The sequence below is a fragment of the Protopterus annectens genome, chromosome 2.part0 (genome assembly GCF_019279795.1).
Source record: "Protopterus annectens isolate FY-2018-M chromosome 2.part0, PAN1.0, whole genome shotgun sequence".
NCBI classification, from domain to species: domain Eukaryota; kingdom Metazoa; phylum Chordata; order Ceratodontiformes; family Protopteridae; genus Protopterus; species Protopterus annectens.
The window spans coordinates 1,677,107,053-1,677,131,583 of record NC_056728.1 but is presented as its reverse complement, the minus strand read 5'-3'; the positions used below and the strand labels follow the sequence as shown (position 1 = coordinate 1,677,131,583).

General features: G+C 38.9%; 1 protein-coding gene across 1 annotated transcript in view; it reads left to right on the top strand.

Moving 5' to 3' along the window:
* The window catches only part of FHAD1 (forkhead associated phosphopeptide binding domain 1), a gene marked incomplete at its 5' end in the record, with an annotated part of 2,130,934 nt that overhangs the window by 1,268,847 nt on the left and 837,556 nt on the right, over positions 1 to 24,531 (top strand). Inside the window, one exon of the mRNA XM_044060429.1 lies at positions 18,120 to 18,279. Coding sequence (XP_043916364.1) covers positions 18,120 to 18,279 — 160 coding nt within the window. The remainder of the gene's footprint in view (positions 1 to 18,119; positions 18,280 to 24,531) is intronic.

The following is a 24,531-nucleotide window of genomic DNA, read 5'->3' as shown; positions in this document are numbered from 1 at the left end:
GGTAGTGTTATGCCATGACAGTTGCTGTATGCTGGCATGTGTCATGAGTATGCATCAGACTTTGTGTACCTTTGTTGCATGATGTTAGATTGACAGTAGTGTTGCAGAATGACAGGTGTCTTACATGACTTTGCATGTTTCTGTTCCAGGGGTCTGAGTGGCTAAGCTATGGAGACTTGGCACCAATACAGCAGCACAGGATGGCATGACAGCACAGCAGACATATGACATCAGCAATGTATGGCTGTATACATGTGTAGTTACCTAGGTGCATATGTGTAGAACAGTGTGTATCAGGGACAATGGTGGCAGTCAACATAATCATGCATGCATACCCTGTGACAAGGCCTGCTACCCTTGATATGTGTTACCTGGGTGTTCTGTACATACAAATGTAGGTGATTGCAGATAGCATTTATGACTAGGTAGATGTGGGCTATTTAGGACCTGCAGCTAGTGACAGGGCAATAAAATGCATGACAGTTGCACACCCATATGGCCATCAGTGTATTACTGTATGGGAATATATTTGTACACTCTCACCCACACAGACAAACACACACACACACACACACACACACACACACACACACGCACACACACACACACAGTTGCCTTTACTGATATAAGAACCCCTGCCTATCTATTAGTATGCACTATAGCACTAAGTATGTCTTGCATGCACCACAGAGCTCATCTGTTTTAAGATTGTCAGCCAGTCCTGTTAAGATGCATGACATTAGCAGGCCTTGTAAAGGAGGCCAATTGGGAGGCTGGCAGGTAGTCATAGGGCCTTAACATGTATAAACATTGCATGAGGTAGGTGAGACAGGCGTGTGTACATTGCTTCAAGGGGATATATTTACACATGCACACACACACACACACACACACACACACACACACACACACACACACATGCACTTGTCTGTTGCGAGATTAAAACCCCTACCTATTAGTATACACTATAGCACGTATGTACTTTTTGCATGTGCCACAGAGCTTATCTGTTTTGAGATTGTCAGCCAGTGCTGTTAAGGTGGATGACATCAGCAGGCCTTGTAAAGGAGGCCAATGAGGAGGCTGGCAGGTAGTCACAGGGCCTTAAAATGTATAACCATTGCACAGAGATAGCCAAGACAGGCATGTGTACACTGCTGCAAGGGGATATATTTACACAGACACACACACACAATTACCTGCACCAAGATTAGAACTTCTACCTATCTATTAGTGTACACTGTAGCAATACATGCTTATTGCATGCGCCTTGGAGCTTATCTGTTTTGAGATTGTCAGCCAGTGCTTTTAAGGTGGATGACATCAGCAGGTATTGATAGGGAGGCCAATGTTCAAAAGGACACTAGTCAGAAGGCTATAAAATGATTGACCATTTCACAGACATAGTCCAGTTGGGTATGTATATACTGCTGTATAAGGGAAATATCTACACACACACACACACACACACACACACACACACACACACACACACACACACACACACACACACACACACACAAAAACACGCAAGGTGGCTGATGTGATATTAGAACCCCTACCTACCAACTTACTATTACAAACTATAGCTCACAATACTTATTGCACGTGCCAATAGTACATGTGGCTGCAGCCTTAGTACTTGTGGGCTACACAAAGTGGCCTTGTATTACACAGCATGTGTGGCCTGCAGAGTGAACCTGCTTTATGCTGTTACTGTATCTACTGTCCTAGCAGTGGGGTACCTGTTAATACCCCTGCTATGTGTCTACAGTTACCAGTATTGCCATTTCTGACCAGTTGCCTTTTGTTAGGTGGACAATTGGCCAGTGACAATATGGCCTGTCCAAGTCCTGCATTGAAGCCATTGCACATTACACCACCTGCTCACCATTGTCTCCCTACAGGGTGACATTCCATAGGCACAGTTTTTTTTGGTTGGGTGGATTATGTCATTATGCGGCCTTAGTCTGTTTACAACAGACAACTGTTCTGTGTGTAGGTGCAGATAACCCCAGCATTCTGCATGTAGGTGTGCACATTCGTACATCCCCATGCACATATACACATGTATATATATATATATATATATATATATATATATATATATATATATATATATATATATATATATATATATATATATATATATATATATATATTTATGGTTCTAGGTCATAAGATCGACAGCCACTCTCACCGACAACAAAAACATCGACACCACATTATCGACAAACCATAAACACGACACCTCACATGCCCGACAAACAAGTAACCGACGGTCCACAAACACGAAACCCCACACACTGCACACACCACAATAACAACAATCAACTAACAAAACACATCCCTTATCCAAACACCACACACAGAACACAAGCACACCAAAATCCTCACAAACCCACACTAAACCTCACACACACAACTATGTCCAACCCTAACCCAAACCCTTACCCTAAGGTCCGTCACTATCGCACACTCAGCTAACCCGCGCCCTAACCCTAACTCACTTAACCCACCCCTAACCCAAAAATACCACTACCGACACTTTCATAACCGCCCTAACCCTAACTCACTTAACCCGCCCTAACCCAAAACTGCCATTACCGCACTTACCTAACCCGCCTAACCCTAACTCACTTAACCGCCTAACCCAAAAATACCACTACCGCACACTTACCCAACCCGCGCCCTAACCCTAACTCACTTAACCCACCCCTATCCCCACAGACTGTCACTATCCACACTTACCTTAGTCGCACCCTAACGTCCGTCACCACCGCATACTCACACAGCCTTCTTTCCAACTCACTATCCCTGGCATCGGAGTTTTCATCCGTAGCGTCGGTCTTCCGAGTGTCAATCATCTGGCACCCGCTCATGCGTTGTCGGTTATCTCAGCTGTCGATCTTCTAACCTACACCCATATTTATATATATATATATATATATATATATATATATATATATATATATATATATATATATAGATATGGACATAAATATATATATCCATATCTATATCTATCTATATATATATATATATATATATATATATATATATATATATATGAAAAATAAAAGGCAGCTGTTGAAAGACAAAAGCAACGCTTGGTAGGTGGCAAATCCTTTATAAGCAGAAAACTCGAAATCCAGAAAAATACAGACAATATTCATCCAAGATAAAACAGTGCTTGCAAACACAGCAGTATTAAGCGCTTTTGTCTGGTAGATGACTTCCTCAGAATACAAAATACTGAAATTAGCACCTGTTTAAATACATTGCTTACCCAATCACAAATAAGCTGACATCATTTCCCTCATTAACAAGGCTGCAAATACTTAATGCAAGCCAAATATAAAGCAATAATACATATAAAAAGTTTAAAACATCCCTAAACAATATATATAACTAAATAAAAAACATAGATTTTAATTTCAACAGAGAAGATAAAGAAATTATATCATTTAACCCAGTAGCATGATAAGCATCAAGCCTAATTTGCCATTTGAGTTCTACAAATTCCAAATACTCATTCAAGGGTCCTCCACGAGGTCCCAGATCTACCTGTTCCAAAATAAAGAACAGGAAGGAATGGGTAGGTTCACTAAACAAAAGTTTATGTAGTACATTCTTTTCATTTTTGTTTCTGATATCGTATAAATTTTGATAAATCCTTAATCTTAGGGCATTCTTAGTTTTACCTACATAGAAACTTGCACAGAATCTACACAAGGCCAAATACACAACCCCTTTAGTGTAACAGTACATCCTTTTTGAATTGGAAATATATCCAAAGTTTTTGAGCTTGATTTTTTCTCTGTCTATAACATAAGGGCATTGGGCACACCTCCCACACTTAAAGGTACCACCATTGTGGAGGTCAAATGTTTGCCTTTCAAACAGTCTTTTAAGGGAAGTGTCTCTTTTGTAAACCACTTGCGGTTCAATACCAAATTTCCCTGATAATTCAGGATCAACATCAAATATTTTCCAATATTTGGAAATAATGTTTTTAATGTCATAAAAAATGGATGTGTAAGTAAGAGTAAGCACCCGTCCAAAATTTAAAGGTTTACAGTCATTATGACCTTTGGTGGACACCTGCCCTAGTAGTGCAAGAAAATGACCATTCATTCTTTTAGTCTTAACTTAATTAAAAATATCTATGACAAAGGTTTCAGGGTACCCCCTCTTACAAAACATGTTTTTTAATGTTTCACATTCACTAAGAAAATCCGCAAAGTCAGACACCATTCTGGCCAGTCTTACATATTGGCCCTTAACTAGGGCTTTTTTCTGGTGCAATGGGTGTGCGCTTGTATAATGCAATAGTGAATTGGAATAGGTAGGTTTCCTATATAGTTGTGAAACAAAACAATTGTGTTCAAAGTCTTTCTTGATGGTAACATCTAAGTAATTAATCAGTTCTACATTGCTATTCATAGTAAACTTAAGAAAATTTGTAGTTACATTAATATAGGTGAAGAACCTCTTCAGGTCGTCCTCACTATCTTTCCAGAACAGGACTATATCATCTAGGTATCGCCCATACAATACCCATGAAGTCCTAAATTCCGAGTTGGTAACAAACAGGTCCTCCCATTGTGCCAAGACAATGTTGGCAAACACTGGAGCACAGCACGCACCCATTGCAACACCCTGTTTTTGCTTAAAAAGATGCCCTTCAAAGGTCACAAAATTATTCTCTAATATTATTTCCATACATGTTCGTAAAGTCAGAATGGTGTTATGATTAAGTGTTGAATTGGCACATAAATAATCATAAAACCATTCAAGGCCAATTTGATGTGGAATAACCGAAAAGAGATCACAAACATCAATAGTGACTAATATGTTACTATCAAAAAACATGTCCTGTTTAACTTTAGTAAGAAATTCCCATGAGTCCCTAATCACAAGACTACGTGAATCTACAATGTTTTTGGTCATACTGTCAATGAACTTAGCAATACTATAAGTTTTTGAGGCTTTTGCATCCACAATTGGTCTTAATGGTGGGTTTTCTAAGGATTTATGAATTTTTGGTATGCCAAAAATTGTGGGTATTTTAGGATGGCTTGTAAGCATATAATTATGAGTTTCTAAGGTAATTTTCCCATTTAATAACAGCTGTTCCAATTCCAGGTCAATATTACGATATGCTGTATTAATCTCATTTCGTGAGACCTCAAGATAGACATCACTATACAGAAGTTCCATCATCCTGCTGTTATAATCAACCACATTCATAATTACCATGCCCCTGCCTTTATCAGGTTTCATTATTCTTATGTCACAATGCCCTAAAATTTCACTTAATAGTTTTTTCTCATCACAGTCCAAGTTAGCTTGACCAGGCTTTTTATACTTGTTCACTAATAAGTTCCTGATATCAGCTTCACATAGATTCTCAAACAGTTGTTCTAGGGGGTGTGATGGGGGTAAAAAAATACTAGGCCTACGTATATCCAAATGGCCAGTAATAGTTTTGTTATCGTGAAAATGTAAGGCCAAAGTAAGTTTTCTTGTAAATAATTTAAGTTGTATAATAGAGTCAGTAAGTGTCCCTTCCTTAATAGGAACAAAATTAAAACCCTTAGATAATAACTCGGTCCACCTGGTTTCAGCTCAGACCTGGCTGTAGTTATAAATGTTAAAATCACAGATATTATTGCTAATAACATTAAGTACCAGACCACTATTGTTATCATTGTCAAAATTGTTGTCAGGGTTTATCTCCTGTATGAACCCCATCTCTCCCTCCAGGAACCCATCCCAGGGTTGTTGCCATTCTTGTAGTAATCTTGCCTCCCCTGTCTCTGGTTCTGTAACCTCTCCGACCTCCGTAAAGGAGGTTGCTCTAAAGGGGAAACATTTCCACTATTGCCTTGTGCATGCTCTTCAATTTCATTGTCCTCAGTACAAGAAATATTAACAGAAAAACTTTGTTGTCCCCTCGGTGGATATGGATATGTCTACCATTCTCATAGTCCACCTTATCCCTTAATAATTTCCTTTCCTTCCTAGTCTTTAATTCAATTAGTTCGGTGTCAACATGATTAAACACAGCATTAAAGTTATTACGTGTCATTTCAAACAACAAGTCATTTTTAATGCTGAAATCTAAAGTGTTAATTTTACTTAATAACAATGACATTTTACGGTTATTGTCAGATATCAAAATTTGAAGCAATTCACACCCTTGCCTGTTAGAAAATTGTAGAAGTTCTTTATGAAGGTGTGAGTCCTTTTCCAGTCCAGTGGGAAATTTCCATAAACGGAGCCCCTTAGGCACCTGCTCTCTTTTGGTACACTCAGTTAAGTATTCATTTTCCAGTTGCAATTTTTTATATTTCAGAAGTAGCCCTCTAAAACTGGAACTTTGTTGATCCAATGAACCTGGGTTAACATGATTATTACTAAAGTTAGAAACTCGATTAAAACCAATTTCGGTTTTAAGCCATTGCTCAACCGATACATTAATAGTCACTTCCTGCCTATCGACAGAAACATTCTGAGCCTGTGTGTTACAGCTAAAACCATTGGTGTTACCACAAACTAAGTCAATTTCCTGGTTGCTGTGAAGGCCAGTTCTTTGGGTTGGTGTAATAGGCAAATCACTAGTCTCTTAATTGACTTAGTTTGTGGTAACACCAATGGTTTTAGCTGTAACACACAGGCTCAGAATGTTTCTGTCGATAGGCAGGAAGTGACTATTAATGTATCGGTTGAGCAATGGCTTAAAACCAAAATTGGTTTTAATCGAGTTTCTAACTTTAGTAATAATTATGTTAACCCAGGTACATTGGATCAACAAATTTCCAGTTTTAGAGGGCTACTTCTGAAATATAAAAAATTGTAACTGGAAAATGAATACTTAACTGAGTGTACCAAAAGAGAGCAGGTGCCTCAGGGGCTCCATTTATGGAAATTTCCCACTGGACTGGAAAAGGACTCACACCTTCATAAAGAACTTCTACAATTTTTTAACAGGCAAGGGTATGAATTGCTTCAAATTTTGATATCTGACAATAACCGTAATATGTCATTGTTATTAAGGGAGATTAACACTTTAGATTTAAGCATTAAAAATGACTTGTTGTTTGAAATGAAACGTAATAACTTTAATGCTGTGTTTAATCATGTTGACACCGAACTAACTGAATTAAAGACTAGGAAGGAAAGGAAATTATTAAGGGATAAGGTGGACTATGAGAATGGTAGAGCATATCCAGATCCACCGAGGGGACAACAAAGTTTTTCTGTTAATATTTCTTGTACTGAGGACAATGAAATTGAAGAGCATGCACAAGGCAATAGTGGAAATGTTTCCCCTTTAGAGCAACCTCCTTTACGGAGGTCAGAGAGGTTACAAAACTAGAGACAGGGGAGGCAGGATTACTACAGGAATGGCAACAACCCTGGGATGGGTTCCTGGAGGGAGAGATGGGGTTCATACAGGAGATAAACCCTGACAACAATTTTGACAATGATAACAATAGTGGTCTGGTACTTAATGTTATTAGCAATAATAACTGTGATTTTAACATTTATAACTACAGCCAGGTCCGAGTTGACACCAGGTGGGCCGAGTTATTATCTAAGGGCTTTAATTTTGTTCCTATTAAGGAAGGGATGCTTACTGACTCTATTATACAACTTAAATTATTTACAAGAAAACTTAATTTGGCCTTACATTTTCACGATAACAATACTATTACTGGCCATTTGGATACACGTAGGCCTAGTATTTTTTTACCCCCATCACACCCCTAGTACAACTGTTTGAGAATCTATGTGAAGCTGATATCAGGAACTTATTAGTGAACAAGTATAAAAAACCTGGTCGAGCTAACTTGGACTGTGATGAGAAAAAACTATTAAGTGAAATTTTAGAGCATCGTGACATAAGAATAATGAAACCTGATAAAGGCGGGGGCATGGTAATTATGAATGTGGTTGATTATAACAGCAGGATGATGGAACTTCTGTATAGTGATGTCTATCTTGAGGTCTCACGAAATGAGATTAATATAGCATATCGTAATATTGACCTGGAATTGGAACAGCTGTTATTAAATGGGAAAATTACCTTAGAAACTCATAATTATATGCTTATAAGCCATCCTAAAATACCCACAATTTTTGGCATACCAAAAATTCATAAATCCTTAGAAAACCCACCATTAAGACCAATTGTGGATGCAAAAGCCTCAAAAACTTATAGTATTGCTAAGTTCATTGACAGTATGACCAAAAACATTCTAGATTCACGTAGTCTTGTGATTAGGGACTCATGGGACTTTCTTACTAAAGTTAAACAGGACATGTTTTTTGATAGTAACATATTAGTCACTATTGATGTTTGTGATCTCTTTTCAGTTATTCCACATCAAATTGGCCTTGAATGGTTTTATGATTATTTATGTGCCAATTCAACACTTAATCATAACACCATTCTGACTTTACGAACATGTATGGAAATAATATTAGAGAATAATTTTGTGACCTTTGAAGGGCATCTTTTTAAGCAAAAACAGGGTGTTGCAATGGGTGTGTGCTGTGCTCCAGTGTTTGCCAACATTGTCTTGGCACAATGGGAGGACCTGTTTGTTACCATCTCGGAATTTAGGACTTCATGGGTATTGTATGAGTGATACCTAGATGATATAGTCCTGTTCTGGAAAGATAGTGAGGACGACCTGAAGTGGTTCTTCACCTATATTAATGGAACTACAAGTTTTCTTATGTTTACTATGAATAGTAATGTAGAACTGATTAATTACTTAGATGTTACCATCAAGAAAGACTTTGAACACAATTGTTTTGTTTCACAACTATATAGGAAACCTACCTATTCAAATTCACTATTGCATTATACAAGCGCACACCCATTGCACCAGAAAAAAGCCCTAGTTAAGGGCCAATATGTAAGACTGGTCAGAATGGTGTCTGACTTTGCGGATTTTCTTAGTGAATGTGAAACATTAAAAAACATGTTTTGTAAGAGGGGGTACCCTGAAACCTTTGTCATAGATATTTTTAATGAAGTTAAGACTAAAAGAATGAATGGTCATTTTCTTGCACTACTAGGGCAGGTGTCCACCAAAAGTCATAATGACTGTAAACCTTTAAATTTTGGACGGGTGCTTACTCTTACTTACACATCCAATTTTTATGACATTAAAAACATTATTTCCAAATATTGGAAAATATTTGATGTTGACCCGGAATTATCAGAGAAATTTGGTATTGAACCGCAAGTGGTTTACAAAAGAGACACTTCCCTTAAAAGACTGTTTGAAAGGCAAAAATTTGACATCCACAATGGTGGTACCTTTAAGTGTGGGAGGTGTGCTCAATGCCCTTATGTTATAGACAGAGAAAAAATCAAGCTCAAAAACTTTGGATGTATTTCCAATTCAAAAAGGATGTACTGTTACACTAAAGGGGTTGTGTATTTGGCCCTGTGTAGATTCTGTGCAAGTTTCTATGTAGGTAAAACTAAGAATACCCTAAGGTTAAGGATTTATCAACATTTATATGATATCAGAAACAAAAATGAAAAGAATGTACTACATAAACATTTGTTTAGTGAACCTACCCATTCCTTCCTGTTCTTTATTTTGGAACAGGTAGATCTGGGACCTCGTGGAGGACCCTTGAATGAGTATTTGGAATTTGTAGAACTCAAATGGCAAATTAGGCTTGATGCTTATCATGCTCCTGGGTTAAATGATAGAATTTCTTTATCTTCTCTGTTGAAATTAAAATCTATGTTTTTTATTTAGTTATATATATTGTTTAGGGATGTTTTAAACTTTTTATATGTATTATTGTTTTATATTTGGCTTGCATTAAGTATTTGCAGCCTTGTTAATGAGGGAAATGATGTCAGCTTATTTGTGATTGGATAAGCAATGTATTTAAACAGGTGCTAATTTCAGTATTTTGTATTCTGAGGAAGTCATCTACCAGACAAAAGCGCTTAATACTGCTGTGTTTGCAAGCACTGTTTTATCTTGGATGAATATTGTCTGTATTCTTCTGGATTTCGAGTTTTCTGCTTATAAAGGATTTGCCACCTACCAAGCGTCGCTTTTGTCTTGCAACAGCTGCCTTTTATTTTTCATTGCTTGTAAGACTCTACCTGTTCTCCATATATCTATATCTGTATCTATCTATCTATATATATATATATATATATATATATATATATATATATATATATATATATATTTATATATATATTTATATATATATATATATATAAAATAGAGATGTCATCTTAGGTGTAGCTGTGTCTGTGTGCGTTATGTAACTGTGTTAAATGCATATATGTGGAGGGTGTACATCGCTCTACACATTTATGTAGCTCTGTATGTGTATATATATATATATATATATATATATGTGTGTGTGTGTGTGTGTGTGTGTGTGTGTGTGTGTGTGTGTGTGCATGTGTGTGTTACCTATATGCATATATTTATATATGTGTGTGTGCCACATACTGATAGAGTAATCATGTGTGAGGGGGCTAGGGAGAGACAGATAAGTATACATAGCTGTATGTATTCACAGACATATTTTCACACATCAGTTCTATAGGCAGATGAGGCATCAGACATGGGCTCAAGTTAGCTAAGTGTAGGAGCATGCCCAGTGTGACTGTCTGTAGTTACAAGGTGAGTCCAGGCCAGACATAACTGTACTCCAGTCCGGGATTTTGTGTTCTGCAGCCAGTTGGCTGCTGCACCTGATTCAACAGTCCCGATATTTTGCCCAAGGCATTCCCCAGCTGTATGCTGAACGTAATATATTGACTCAAACCTATCAACTGTACAGATTGCAATAGATTGTACAGAGTTTTACATCATATATATATATATATATATATATATATATATATATATATATATATATATACATATATATATATATATATATGGTACGTTTTATATATCATTGTAATTTCCTGGTACATCAGTGACAAATCATTATAGACTGACATTAGGAAATGACAGACATTTGAGTTACTGACTCCATACACACAAGGAAACCCATGCTACTGCACAACCTATTATTCTCTGAACCTTTTACATTTGTCAGGCCAGTAGTTAATCTTTCTCCTTACATTTGGGTCTTTGTCCCACTGCTGTTCATGGCTTTGTCCAGATTTCCTGCTCTAAGTGGTTGTAGACATGATGTGACTGGGGTACATGATGTAACACCACACACAAGGTGACAGTCTTCACACCTCTCAATGTAGATGTTTTAACAGGATGTCCAGCATTCTGCCCCATATGTCTGCTCTGTTCCTCATACAGTTGTGTTTTCTGGTAATATACTACTAAATGGAGCAGTGAGTTGTTGTATTTAATGACACAGTTACGTGATGGCCTTTACATTCTACTGTTATACTCGCCACCTTCTTGGTTACTTAGAGCATGTATAATGTCTGTAGCTTTGGCCCTCTGTCCCTCCATTGTCTCTGGCTTTGTCCAGATTTCTTGCAGTAACAGATTGGGGGATATTGACAGTCTGTGGGACTCCTACCACAAGAGTACCTCATATGCAAAAGTTGTAGGTCAGCCAGCTTCAAACCATGAACACCATCAAGCATACAAATGTACTTAGCCCACTAAGCCACACCAGTCACCAGAAAGTGAGGTTTAATTCCTCACACTATCAGCAGCAGACATGCATACACTTTGACCGCTGCATATTGTGGAAAATAGAACATGTAGCCACGTTGTTTGGGACAGCCCTGGGATTGTGTGATCTGCTGATTTATCCATGTAAACATACTCTTACTGCAGTTGTGTGGGAACACTGATGTTGGGGGTAGGGGACTTTAGCATTGTCAAGCGTCTGTCTGTCCTATGACCCTGCTGTTTGGCATTTCCCTTGCATACTGCAGTGGGTTTTGCTGCCTTGTGGCCTAATGCATATTATGGGACAGTCAGTATTGGACAGAGAACCTGTTGTCCCACATAGCTGTTAGTTCTCTGCAAGTAGCCCAGTAGCCCAGTCTTTTCCCTTGCATGCATGCAGTAGGTCCATGCATATGCTACCATAGTCTAGTACCCCTTACATTCGTTGTAAAAGAGAGTGACCTACCTTGTGAATACAGCAATTGAGATACCTGTGTTGCAGAGCTGACTCTGATGCACGCAATACACATCCAATACATAGTAAGGTACAGGTTGAGTGTTGTGGCTGGCATCCTTTTTACTATGTATATGAGTCGGAGTAAGGCATCCGTCCCTAGGACCCTAGGTTGTCAGTGCATATGCTGTGCATTGCCTCTTTGCCAAGGCCAGGGCATACTGGGCACACCTACTTCCGCCTACCGGGACAGCCTCAGGAGGTTCCTCTTCCAAGTCCTCCTGTGGGTGTGGCTGTTGGGACCTTGGCACTGGTGGGGGGCTGTGTGTCCCTTCCCTGTGATGATCCTGCCACAGCTGTTTCCGCAGGATCATATTGTGTAGCATGGCACATATGAACATCTGTACACATGTGGCTGCAGAGTACTGCAGGGCTCCACCAGATATATTGAGGCACTGGAACCATGACTTGAGCAGCCCAAATACATGGTCTATGATGTTCCTAGTTGGTGCATGTGCCTCATTATGGCATTCTTCAGTAGGTGTGTGTGCATTTCTGATGGGTGTCATCATCCATAGTTCTACTGCATATCCACCATCCCCCAGTAGATGGCTGTGCGGGATGTCCCCCCTGGCAAACATCTGGTACAGCTGTGATGCATGGCAAATATGGGAGTCATGATAACTGCCAGGGCTACCAGCACATGCATTCATTGCACATGACCTGGCAGTTGGTGGAGTGATACCCTTTGTGGTTGACGTAGACTCTACCTTCCTCATCGGGCAGTGCTTTGATGTTTACATGAGTGCAGTCTATGGCACACAGTACCTCAGGGTAGTTTGCCACATGGTATAAGAGAAGCATACTGCTGGCTCTCTCCTCAGGGGTGCAGGGTAAATAAATGTGCTCACTGTCATGTGTTTGCATGGCAGCTAGGAACTGGTGGTGTCCCCTGGATGCTGATGCCTGTGAGACACCCATCATATCCCCACTTGGTCTTTGAAAAGTACCTGTAGCTAGTATTCTAAGGGCTACACGTGCCTTTGTTTCCACTGGGATGGATTCCCTTTTGTTGGCTGTGGGCCTGAGTTGAGGGTGGCAGAGCTCGGTGAGTTCTTGTCGTATGTCCCTGTCCACCCTGTAGCGCTGTACAATTTCCAGCTCATGTAGCTCCTGGAAGGTTACCCTGGGCCTGAACACTCTTCTCCTTCTCTGCCTAGGGCTATTGTTAGCAGCAGCAGCAGCAGCACTGACCTCAGCATCTTGCCCATACAGATGTAGCAGAGCAGCAGCAGCCCTTAGCATTCCTTCAGTTAAAATTTCCAAGTCAATACTCCAGTGGTGCAGAGTATGGGGGAAAAAAATCAGATTGTAGGGTGTATGCATAATTTATAGTGGTCTGCTGCAGATGCAGCCTGTTTGATTTGCTAACTCTGATGCATGCATTCCACCTGCCAAGTACATCAGTGAGGGATTTGAATGACCTAGTGTAAGTGGAAAAGGGGTTATCAGTAATTTATACATGATTGGCTTTCACAGGCTATTTCCTTTTTTTAACTGCCTTTCCTAATAAGCACAGTGGCATGATTCACACACATGCTCAAACCAGCTAAAACAAGCACCCTGATGCTAAACAAAGCTTAGCAGTACTGGACACACAGCCCCCTACATAGCTGAGAGGTGCTCCGAGCAAACAGGCACTGCTTCGCTCCAATCTGCTTAAACATAGTGACACACCCCATTTTGATGTCAGCTAGCTCTCCTGTGGACACCAACACAGTTCTGAAGCTACATAAATTTTATCTGAGGACAAGGTAACCCATTTTTGCTATTCATTAACCCAAGCTCATTTGCATACAGATCCATGCACATAACCTGGATGCTGCACTATTCCAGGGCCTGCCTCCTTAGCAACCACAGAATTCTTCCATTGTACATACTCCATTCAGGGCCCTATAATGCATTATTGTCACATATTTCTTATTTTTCTTTTTTAAACATTTAATTATTTTTTGTTTGCATAACGGCATGTTTGCGGGTTGCTGCACGCCTGCAAACATAATATGGGTATTAAAATAAAATAATTATTTTAATAACATTTTGGACACACAGAGCATTGTTTTGCACATATAAGTGTCTACTGTGCTATTTCTGACCTTCTAACTGGGCTTTTACAGCCCCTGTTTACTTTTTAATTTCTTGTACATGGAAGCTTTCTGTCTACACTCCAGACACCAACACGAGATCTGCACGACTGCCTATCTGCTTGCTGAATCACTCTACACCCTTATTTGCATGCAATTCACCTACTTATGAGGTGATTTGCATCCCACGGACACTTCCGTGTTGGCATACTCATGCACGCCCCACAGCTCTGTTTACTGGATCACATGGCTGCTTACTTCCATGTAAGCTCTGTGCCACTATGCCTACATGGAAAATGGCTATGTGTAGGCTTTATTGAATTCCTCCCTGCATCTTTCATTCTCTAGATAATAGTGATTTAACTGCATGTGTTAGAAGGATGGATTTCCTTTTTTATCACTGGAACATTTGAAAGTTTTTTCAGCTACAGTGTTTTCTTACCTCAATAATCTGCTCACAAGAGTTATGACCTGAAGGTCATGCAGAATAAATGTGAGCATTTATATGCACACTGTATTGGAGTATCATCTGTTAAGAACCATGCAGACCTAGGTTATGACTGACAGGAAGCTCCATACTGAAGTTTAAAGAGAAAGTTCCTGATTTTCCTACTAAACATAGGCTACAACAATGGCATTACCAACAACAGACATTATTTATTCAAAAGCACTTGATTCATCTCTACATTTACAGTGTTTTTATAAGATATATCAGAACATTGAGAAAATTACTACTTTAGGCTTATTATTATTTGCAAGTGCCATTACATAATTTGGACATGTGATAAAGTAAATGGTTGGTTGGATTTTACCATACCAGTTATAAACTACACTTTATGTATTTTGCATCATCATGACTATTGATAATTAAAAGTTTCCATAAAAATTCTGCATCAGCTTAGGCTGAACATGTATGTAGAAATCCCCGCAATAGAATTATCAACTTCCAGGGAAAAAATATGGAAATTATTACTCCTGCTTACATGTTTTCCTTATTAGAAATATTTCTTCAGGTAAATGCTCTGCACAAGTCTATCTGTATTTATTTATGGGACCAAACTATATTGTGGAATAAGCTCTTCAAATATTAGGCATTGACTTGCCCATCGATGCCTGATATCTACAGTGTCCTGTTATATAGAAACATAATGTTTATTCTGGAAGTTTGTATCATACGATTTTGATTTGTAGCTACTTCGGTAGATAAGTAGCACAACCTTCACTCATACAATATTAGCATAGTATGCCATTTATTAAAGGGAAATAACTTCCATTGGTCTTTTGTAGATATCAGGATTGAGTCTTGTAATAACCATATAATTCTCCTTTAAACTTTGACTATAAACAGAGAAGAAATAAATCTTCTCAGCCTACGTTTATATAATTTGTAACACTTTTTTTTAGCAAAATTACTATACACAGATAATACATACACATGCACGTGCATGTCCGCACGAACACACACAGACACACACATAATATGTATGTGGATGCATATGGGTGCCATGTGTTTGGTCAACATCTAGAAGTGTGGGGTTGTTTCTTCAAATGTCCTCTTTACAAACAGACATTTTGTCAGATGTCTGCTCTGCCGAAAATGGTATGTAGAATGTATGCTGTGTGTGTGTGTGTGTGTGTGTGTGTGTGTGTGTGTGTGTGTGTGTGTGTGTGTGTGTGTGTGTGTGTGTGTGTGTACATGAATATATGTGGGTTAGGGTTGCAGTAACTGTTAGGTAAGGGGATAAATTAAGTGAGCATTTAGAGTTATGGAGTTATGGTTAGGGTTAGGTTAGGGTATATATTTAGTGTGTGTTTCTATTTGTGTGTTTTTGGTGACTGTTCAAGCTGTCTTGTATATTGGTAGTGTTATGGGAAGTGAAGCCCTCATGCCCACCTTATTAATACATGCTAACCCTAATCCTAACCCTGCCCCTAGTCCCAAAGTGCATCTGAACTTAAAAAAAGTCCCTTCCCATAACACTACCTCTCTTCAGACAAAGTTGAATTGAATGTGGTCGGGTTATGGAGTAGTGCACTGGAAAAGGAAATTTGTTTCCTTTTCTAATGTATTGAGTGTCGATGTGTTTGTATGCGGTATGAGTGTTTGGCATGTTGTGGTGCATGTTTTATATTTTGACCATGGAATCAGATGAATACGTGTGTGTGTGTGTGTGTGTGTGTGTGTGTGTGTGTGTGTGTGTGTGTGTGTGTGTGTATTTGTCCACATGTATCTGTAGGAGCATGAATGTAGTCAGATGAATGTGTGTGTGTGTGTGTGTGTGTGTGTGTGTGTGTGTGTGTGTGTGTGTGTGTGTGTGTGTGTGTGTGTCTGTGCGCGCACACGGGCATCTCTGTAGGAGCATGAATGGAGTCAGATGAATGTGTGTATATATCTGCCTGGGTGGTTCTATGGGGGGTTATGTAAGGGGCTGACTGTGTGTTGGAGCATGCATGTGGGTGAATGGCTGAGTGTGGGGTTGTATGATGTTGAATGAATGTGTTGTGTGCATATGTGTGAATGGTTGAGAGAGTGCGCACGAATCTCTGAATTATTGTGTGTGTGCGTGTGTGCGTGTGCATGTGTGTGTGTGTGTATGTGTGTGTGTGTGTGTGTGTGTGTGTGTGTGTGTGTGTGTGTGTGTGTGTGTGTGTGTGTGTGTGTGTGTGTGTGAGTGTGGGGGTACCTGTGCTGGTGCAATGTATGGTCCACCAGTGTAAACATTCCTGCTTTCATAGGTCTGACAGCACTAATGCTAAAAAATGTGATACGGAGGCATGCAAATAAGCCAATAATGAGGGCTTCCTAATTGCATCTAAAGCTATTTCTAAATTGCATTTTTCATGGACTACATAAACTGCAATTACATGTACACTAGGGAATTTTTTTGAATACCAGGATTTGTTCTGAGAATGCTTCAGAATACTTCCTAAATCATGATGATAATTATACCTGAGTACTGTATTAAGTTGCACAAATAAATATTACCATTTTTGCTGATTTGTTTTTCTGTTAAATTAGCCTTTAAACTGTTGTGAATTGCATCACCACACTGTTAATTGTTTTGAGAACAGCACTGCCTAGAACTTTCATTTCTGTAAAATGAGGACTGCCTAATTTTTGTTTGGGAATGTTGTTTTCTTGCATAGCATTATGCAAACTATATTTTTCTTACACTTTTTTGTTAAGTTTCTACATTTTATGCACAGTAACTAAACTTAACTCATTGGTTACCTAAATAGTAAGGAAAAGAAGTTTCAGACTGAAAGATCACTGTTTTGAGTTGTGGGTAGACATTTTCTGGAAAGCAGCTTTGAAAATGATCAGATAAATCAGTAGTTATGTGCATGTATATTGAAACAGTATGATCAGAATTCTTGGTAAGAATGTAGACTGAGATTCAGTATTGAGAATTAATCTATATTTTTGGTCACTGTCCTTTTGATCTTAAGAATTACTGAGCTACATTTTGGCATTTGTCCTGCACATATGCAAACTGGCTAACACTGGACCAGCACATTTTCACTTGTGGGATACTTATGTGCATAGGGTAAAAGCCAGGTTTCATAAACTGCTGTTAATGTGGGCACAATGGATTGTTTGAAATGCACCTACATCTGTGGATATGGTGTGTGTATTCCTAGACATCTCATTCAGTGTTCCCTGTGTCTGCTCCATGCTGAGCAAGTAGGGGTTTTGAAGTAGCATTTCTATGGTCTCCACCTGAAACCATTTCAGCCCAAACCCTCCTTTCTGTAGCAAAGAGTTGCCATTGACTATTTGATCTGCTTCCTGTATGAATGTCACACGTCATTTTGAATTTACTTTTTGACGCTTCTCACATCACACCTTTCCTTTATAATTAGGGGAACTAAATGAAAAGCAAAAGTTGGAGCTGGAGCACAACCGAAGACTAGTGAAAGAACAGCATCTGGAAATAAATACCCTTCGTCAGCAGCTGGCAAAAATGTCAGAACTTGTAGACAAGAAAGATGAAGAGCTGAAAACTGCAAATGTAAAAATAAAGTAAGTCTTCTTGGCTGTAAGAACCAAATGGTCAGATCAGCCTGCAGTAATCATTTCCATTTTGTAGTTCTGCTTAGTCCATATATAGCTACATTTTGTTCAGTTTAAATGTTAAAAAAAGAATCCTTTTCTCCTGAAGTCTTTTCAATGACTTCATATTTTTCCAAAGCCCGATGAATTGCTTTTTAATCAGCTTAATAGAAAAATGAGCTGCTTTGATTTTTGACATATTTGTAGTGGATAAGGAAACAGGTTTATTAACATCGGAATTGTATCTTATCATTTGATCTTCAAAAGGGACTGTAGTGGATCAACACCTAATTACATCCATAGTGGATGAAGCCCTTACTACAACCCAGGAGACTTGAGTTAATTAGGGGCTTGGGTGCATGATGGAACGTGCAGCAGAGGAGAGGAATGACTTTAAGAAAGGACAGGAATGGCATGCAGCCATAGGTGGTCATTCCTATGACTCTGGTAGGGACTGGATTCTAAGAACTGATAGTATGGTCACACTTTGTTGATATGGGGTAGTCCTGCTGTAGGTCCCAGAGAAGGTCACTGTCATAAATCATGCCTCACTGTGTGCAAACTTCCTTATGTGTGTGACACCAATACAGTATATAAGGAATGACAATCTTCAAGCCCAAACCCTTCCTTTGTTATCAGCTATTACAATTCCTCAGTTACATATTCTGCTCAGTCAACCCATTTCATCAGGCTAGCTGTGAGAACCGAGGATGTCAGCCAATGGTTACCTATATACACAGGCAGAGTAAGATTAATGGAAGGTATGGTGTCACTGGGGCATGTGGGTACACCAACCTTTAAGACAGAAGAACAAGAAAATCTGACCCAAAGCAAAAAAAAAAAAGAAAAAGAAAAAAAAAAAACACATGAGTACAACCATCTTGCACTCTCCTGCTTAGCTCCTTTGAATCTCAAATCTACATGTCTTCCACAGACTGAGGAAGTTTGTTGTGTTGAATCAAACATGCCTGTTATCACTGTATCCAAATTAAGGAGTCAGCATCATAAGGGATATGATTTTTTTTTTGTCCAAGCCAGACCTATCTAGCTCCATTCTCTGTCTATCTGTCTCTATCTCTCTCTTACAAGTCACAGCCAGCTCCTACCATAACCCTACAAATAGCCACAGCTATCTGTCCACTTTACAAGGCAAAGGTAAAAATGGAATAAATTGCCAGGTCTTTTCTTTAATATCATACATGCACATACTCACACCTGTGAACAATTTAGAGTCCTGATCCACTTACTATATGTCTTTGGAGTGTGAGAGGAAGCCATAGTGCTCAGAGAAAACCCAGGTGAACACAGGGAGAGCATGCAGACTCCATACAGGAGGCACCCCAGCTGATAACCAAATCAAAAGCTTCTTGCTGTGAGGCTGCTATACTACCTTACCTTCACCCATTTAGCTTATTTGTTCCTTTGTGGGTAGGAGTGCAGGCAGCCACAGAATAAATGAAAATCCTGTGATCCATCTCTTCTTAACCAGGGTGCCTTACTTGCCATTTTGTTCCTTCCAATGGTGAGAGATAAGTGGCAGGGAGCAGGACTTGTAGAGCAGAATCACTATAACAGCTTTCCAAGTTTCAGGCACATAGCCTATGGAGAGGCTGAGTTTGATTGTGTGGAGTGAATCCAAAAGAATGTGCTTAGTATTAACAAGGAGAAGCCTAGTATGTTGTTGGGGCCCATATATCTAGTGTTTTTGGTTTTGGTAGAGCCATTCCTGGGGAAAAGGTGCAAAAGGGCCTGCTGCACTGAGTGCAGGCTGTCAGGGGGAGTGATTGGCAAGTTTTGATGTGGGAATACAGTACCAGGATTGATTTCTGAAGCCATGATGTGGGAATACATTACCAGGATTGATTTCTGAAGCCATGAAGATATCATGGCTTCAGAAATCAATGACAATACTTAATTTGCAGTCCTTGATTAATCAGTTTCCGTGTGGTCATTTAACTGTAACAAGCTGCTTGCTTCTTACACATAACAAGTAACTTGCTACAATTTCAGAAATTATTTTTTTTTTCTTTTTTGCTTCACAAGTGAAAGCTGAGGGGCCAGCAGTTCAGGGAACAGCACAATGCATCAGTTGAGCTACCTACAGTTGTGTGTGTGAGAGAATCTGAGCAGAAATAACAGGGTACATTTTGGGGGACAAAATGGTAGACATAGTGGTGAGTGTCATGGGAGAAACTAGTGCTAAATGTATTGAATGGGATATTGGCAACTGTCTCAGGGATAGAATACGAGGTACCTTTCAAAATCATCTCTGCAGTGGTAATATTTAATTTGTAGTTTGCTTTGTAATTTCTAATAACACATTTAAGAACTTTACTAACCATCTTAGATTGTTCTTATTATGGGGAGAAAGTGATTTATTCTGTAATGCAAGTACATCTTTCAGTTTTGTTGCAAAGTTTGTTTATTCTGTGACTCCCACCATAAGGGCTTCTTATTGAAATGCTCACTATACTTATAACAGACAAGGACAGAGGCCTCAGTGCAGGTGCATAAGTTAGAGTAGAAATATATAATATATGCAATAGATGTGGCAAGATGGATAGAGCTTTTGAATTTTCTCACATCACTAGTAAATAACAGGAGGCAGGCTGTACTGAAGTCTCTGAAAACAGTATGCGTAGATATCATTCTAGGGCTAGTTCTGAGTGGAAAGATGATAGTGTAGTAGTCCAATTTGATCTGACGAGGATGATACAACAGGTGAATAGCATGCTGGGGCAATATTTGTGAGAATAAGATCAAGGAGATTTAGACCTCTAATGGGGAGGAGGAAAATTTCATCCAGCATTTGGCACTGACAAAGTCTAGAAACTGATGAGCATAATAATTATTGTTCATATGCAACTCATCTGAAGGTTTAATTTAGTAAATGAATTGTCAGATTTAGGTAAGTATAATATTTTGTAGGGGACATTGATGAGGATCTGCAGATAATATTATGGTAGTTTGTCTTGTTTGTATTGATTAGGATTTCCAGGAGTTCTAGGAAGGTGCCATTATGAATTTGGTGAGAAACAGTGGTGTTAAAAGACAAAAAAGAATGTATCTTTATAGCCTCCAGAGAGTCTAAATGAATGTTAAGTGCTAAATGTGGATATAGAGGGAACTTTTGTCACACATTGAGACCACATTTCAGTAACTATGCATGTAATTTATATTTTCAAGGGATGGAAAAGCACAAGGTTGGACATTGTATTGTTTTGACTCCCAGCACTGAGCATTTCCAGTTTTATGTGAGCCTGATTAGAATTTGCTAACTGGAATGTTTAAGAGACTAACTCTGCCTAAAAAGGCACTATGGGTTAGCAGTTATTTTAGCCAATATTTGGAAGCCTTTGAGGATGAGTGTAAACCATAGCCACACACACTGATACACACTGGATCCCTCTAGAATGATACCAATTACAGAGCCAATTTTTAAAAACAGTTATTTTTTTCTCAGAACTGTGGCATCATTCTTGACAATAGGAAATCTTCTCAAGGCTAATATCTTTCTTGCCTTGAATGAATGCATGTAGAACTCAGCCATGTCTCTGTACAGTTCACTGTTGGTCCTTCATCTCTATCTGAATTGACCATGTCATCTTATTCATACTAAAGGTGGAGTGATCTAAGGGTCATAGCAGCATCACTGATCCTAGCATCATAGTGGCAGGTAACCGTCACCCTTTTCTTATTCATCCCAGTGAGAAAATCTATGTCTCTGACTATGACGTTTCCTATAACAAATACATCTAACTCTACTGTTTTCAGTACATTTATGGAGCATTATGATGGCCATTAGTGACATTATGGGTGCAAGTATTTAGCCATAATGACTCTTATCGTGGACACATGTAAAGGATATAGCTGTAGATAAGGGAGGGAGAGTGACCTTATGATGCTGAGGTTTGGGTGTACTAATACCTTGTCTTGAAAAATTTGGCAAAGATTTAATTAAAACCTCAACATAGGTAGGTTTAGTGTTATACTGCCTTAGAGTAGAGGTCTGTTGTTTACTGACATATTTCTGTGATGATGGCTTTGTCTCCATTTGAGTAAATATGTGTTTCTCACAAGTAGAATATGAGATAGGCAAGCACAGAGGGCTTTCAGTAAACTGGAGGCAGTTCTACAATTACCTCAAAATGCCAAGTGATAGCAGGCTGAGCACAGAGGAGACTAGAGCATGGTGTCTGTTGATGGCAGAAAAGACAGGAAAGGTGCAAATGGAGTTACAGGGTTGAGTATGATACAGGAGAGTAGTCCACTGTGTAGGAGGAGACAAATGACATTTGAAAGAAAAGTTGCTGGCATGGTAGTTGGAACAAGTGAATTGTTTACTAGTGTATAACAGACCAGACTAAAAAAACACTGAAAGGAGGAAGCCAATAGCAGTTTGAGTAGTAAACTACAGTAAGAGATATGGGTAGTGACGCAGGACACCATACTGGAATTCCCAGTATGCCACAGAGTACACGCTTGTGCAACCTCATAGAAAGAATCAGTTTAATAGGAACAAATAGTAAAGATGGCACAAATGTTACAACATGACTGACCAGTGAAATATTACGGCTCTATTTCCATTTATCAAAGATCCAGATTGTTGAAACCCATATGGTCAAGACCATATAGTCAACAATTCAGTAAATCAATAAATTATATGTGTATATATATCCACCACTAAGTAAAGTACTCACTAGTAGCCAGTCCACAATGAAGATAAAAAACAAGCAGTGCACCAAGGCAGAAGAAGGTAAAAACTCCAAACCACAGTATTCACTTCAAGGTTTATTCAAAGAGGATCCCAAAAGTTAGCGCTTTCACGTTGGTTCACAACGCTTCATTAGACTTCAATAAATCAATAAATTACATAAAACCAAACAGCACCTGCAAAAAACATAAACAATTATTTTAAAGGGGGTAAGCCCCTTTGCAACCCCCTACACCCATTCTAATTATCTACACCAACTCCAGGATCGCACTACAGTAGGGAAAAGGTCAAATTCCCTGATCGCCACTGTACCGCACTCTCAGAATGGTTCAAGGAACTAAACTGTCGACCATATGGTCTCGAACATATGGGTTTCAACAATCTAGTTCTTTAATGAAATGCAGTAGACCCAATATTATGCCTCACCTTAAAGCTGTCAGATTTATTAGTGAACCTTATAGTTGTGAGGAATGTTAACTTTAAAGGTACAGAATCCACCCTCAGCTCTGTTACTCTCAAAATTTACTCCGTGAAGAGGGTTCACAAAAGGACAAAAGGGACAAGAGAAGCATAGAGGTCACAAGAGGCAGTAGTGTGAAACTACCAGAAACCTAAGGATGTAATAATCTGTTTAAAGAACACACAGTGTAGATGTGTGCCATGAGCATTGCAGTTCTGAAGTAGCAATTAAATTAGAACTGTAAGGTAATAACACAGAACTAGGAGTCAAGTTAGATGGACAAGTTAGAGAAATTCTGGACACTACAATAAACAGTGGTCTAAGCAGGTAGGAGGTAGTAATCAATAGTAGCCATATCAGAAACAGATCAAGGAGGCTGGTCTACTAGGGATTAATAGAGAAAGTTTTGTTTATCTTGACTCAGTTAAACAAAACAATACAGCCAGTAATATAGTGCAGGAAATTGGTTTATAAATGTATATACATACAGTGTGATGTTCTTCTTAGGCCAGCTGGTCCAATGACTGCAGATAGAACAAGCATGTTTCATACTCTTCTTCTGATTTTGAGATGTTGGGAAGTACAGCATAAAGCTGTTCACTCAGAAAGAATACTATGGCACATGACAATTTTCAATTGAATGTCAAAAGACTTAAACAGTTAACCAGTCATGAAATACAATAGATATAAACCCACAGCAATAAACAGCCAGAAAATTATGGAAACCCTTCTTCTCACCAGGCACAAGCAACAACATCAGTCTGTACAAAACTGCTATATCATATTGCAGAGGTCTCAGCATTGAAACATCTAATCCCAGTAGATGGAAAAAAGGTGTTGCTTTCTAAAGTCATAGAACATTGGGAGAAATTAGTCAATTTCACTTGTATGTTTTGCCAAAATAACCTGTTGGTTTCATTAACAGGTAACCATAAACTGATGAAATTATCTGGTACAGTTTGCACAGAAGGCGGCGTAGTGTGCCAGTGAGATGTTGGCTGTTTTAGTGTTGTCTTGCTGTCTGTACAAAGTACATGCATTATGGTGT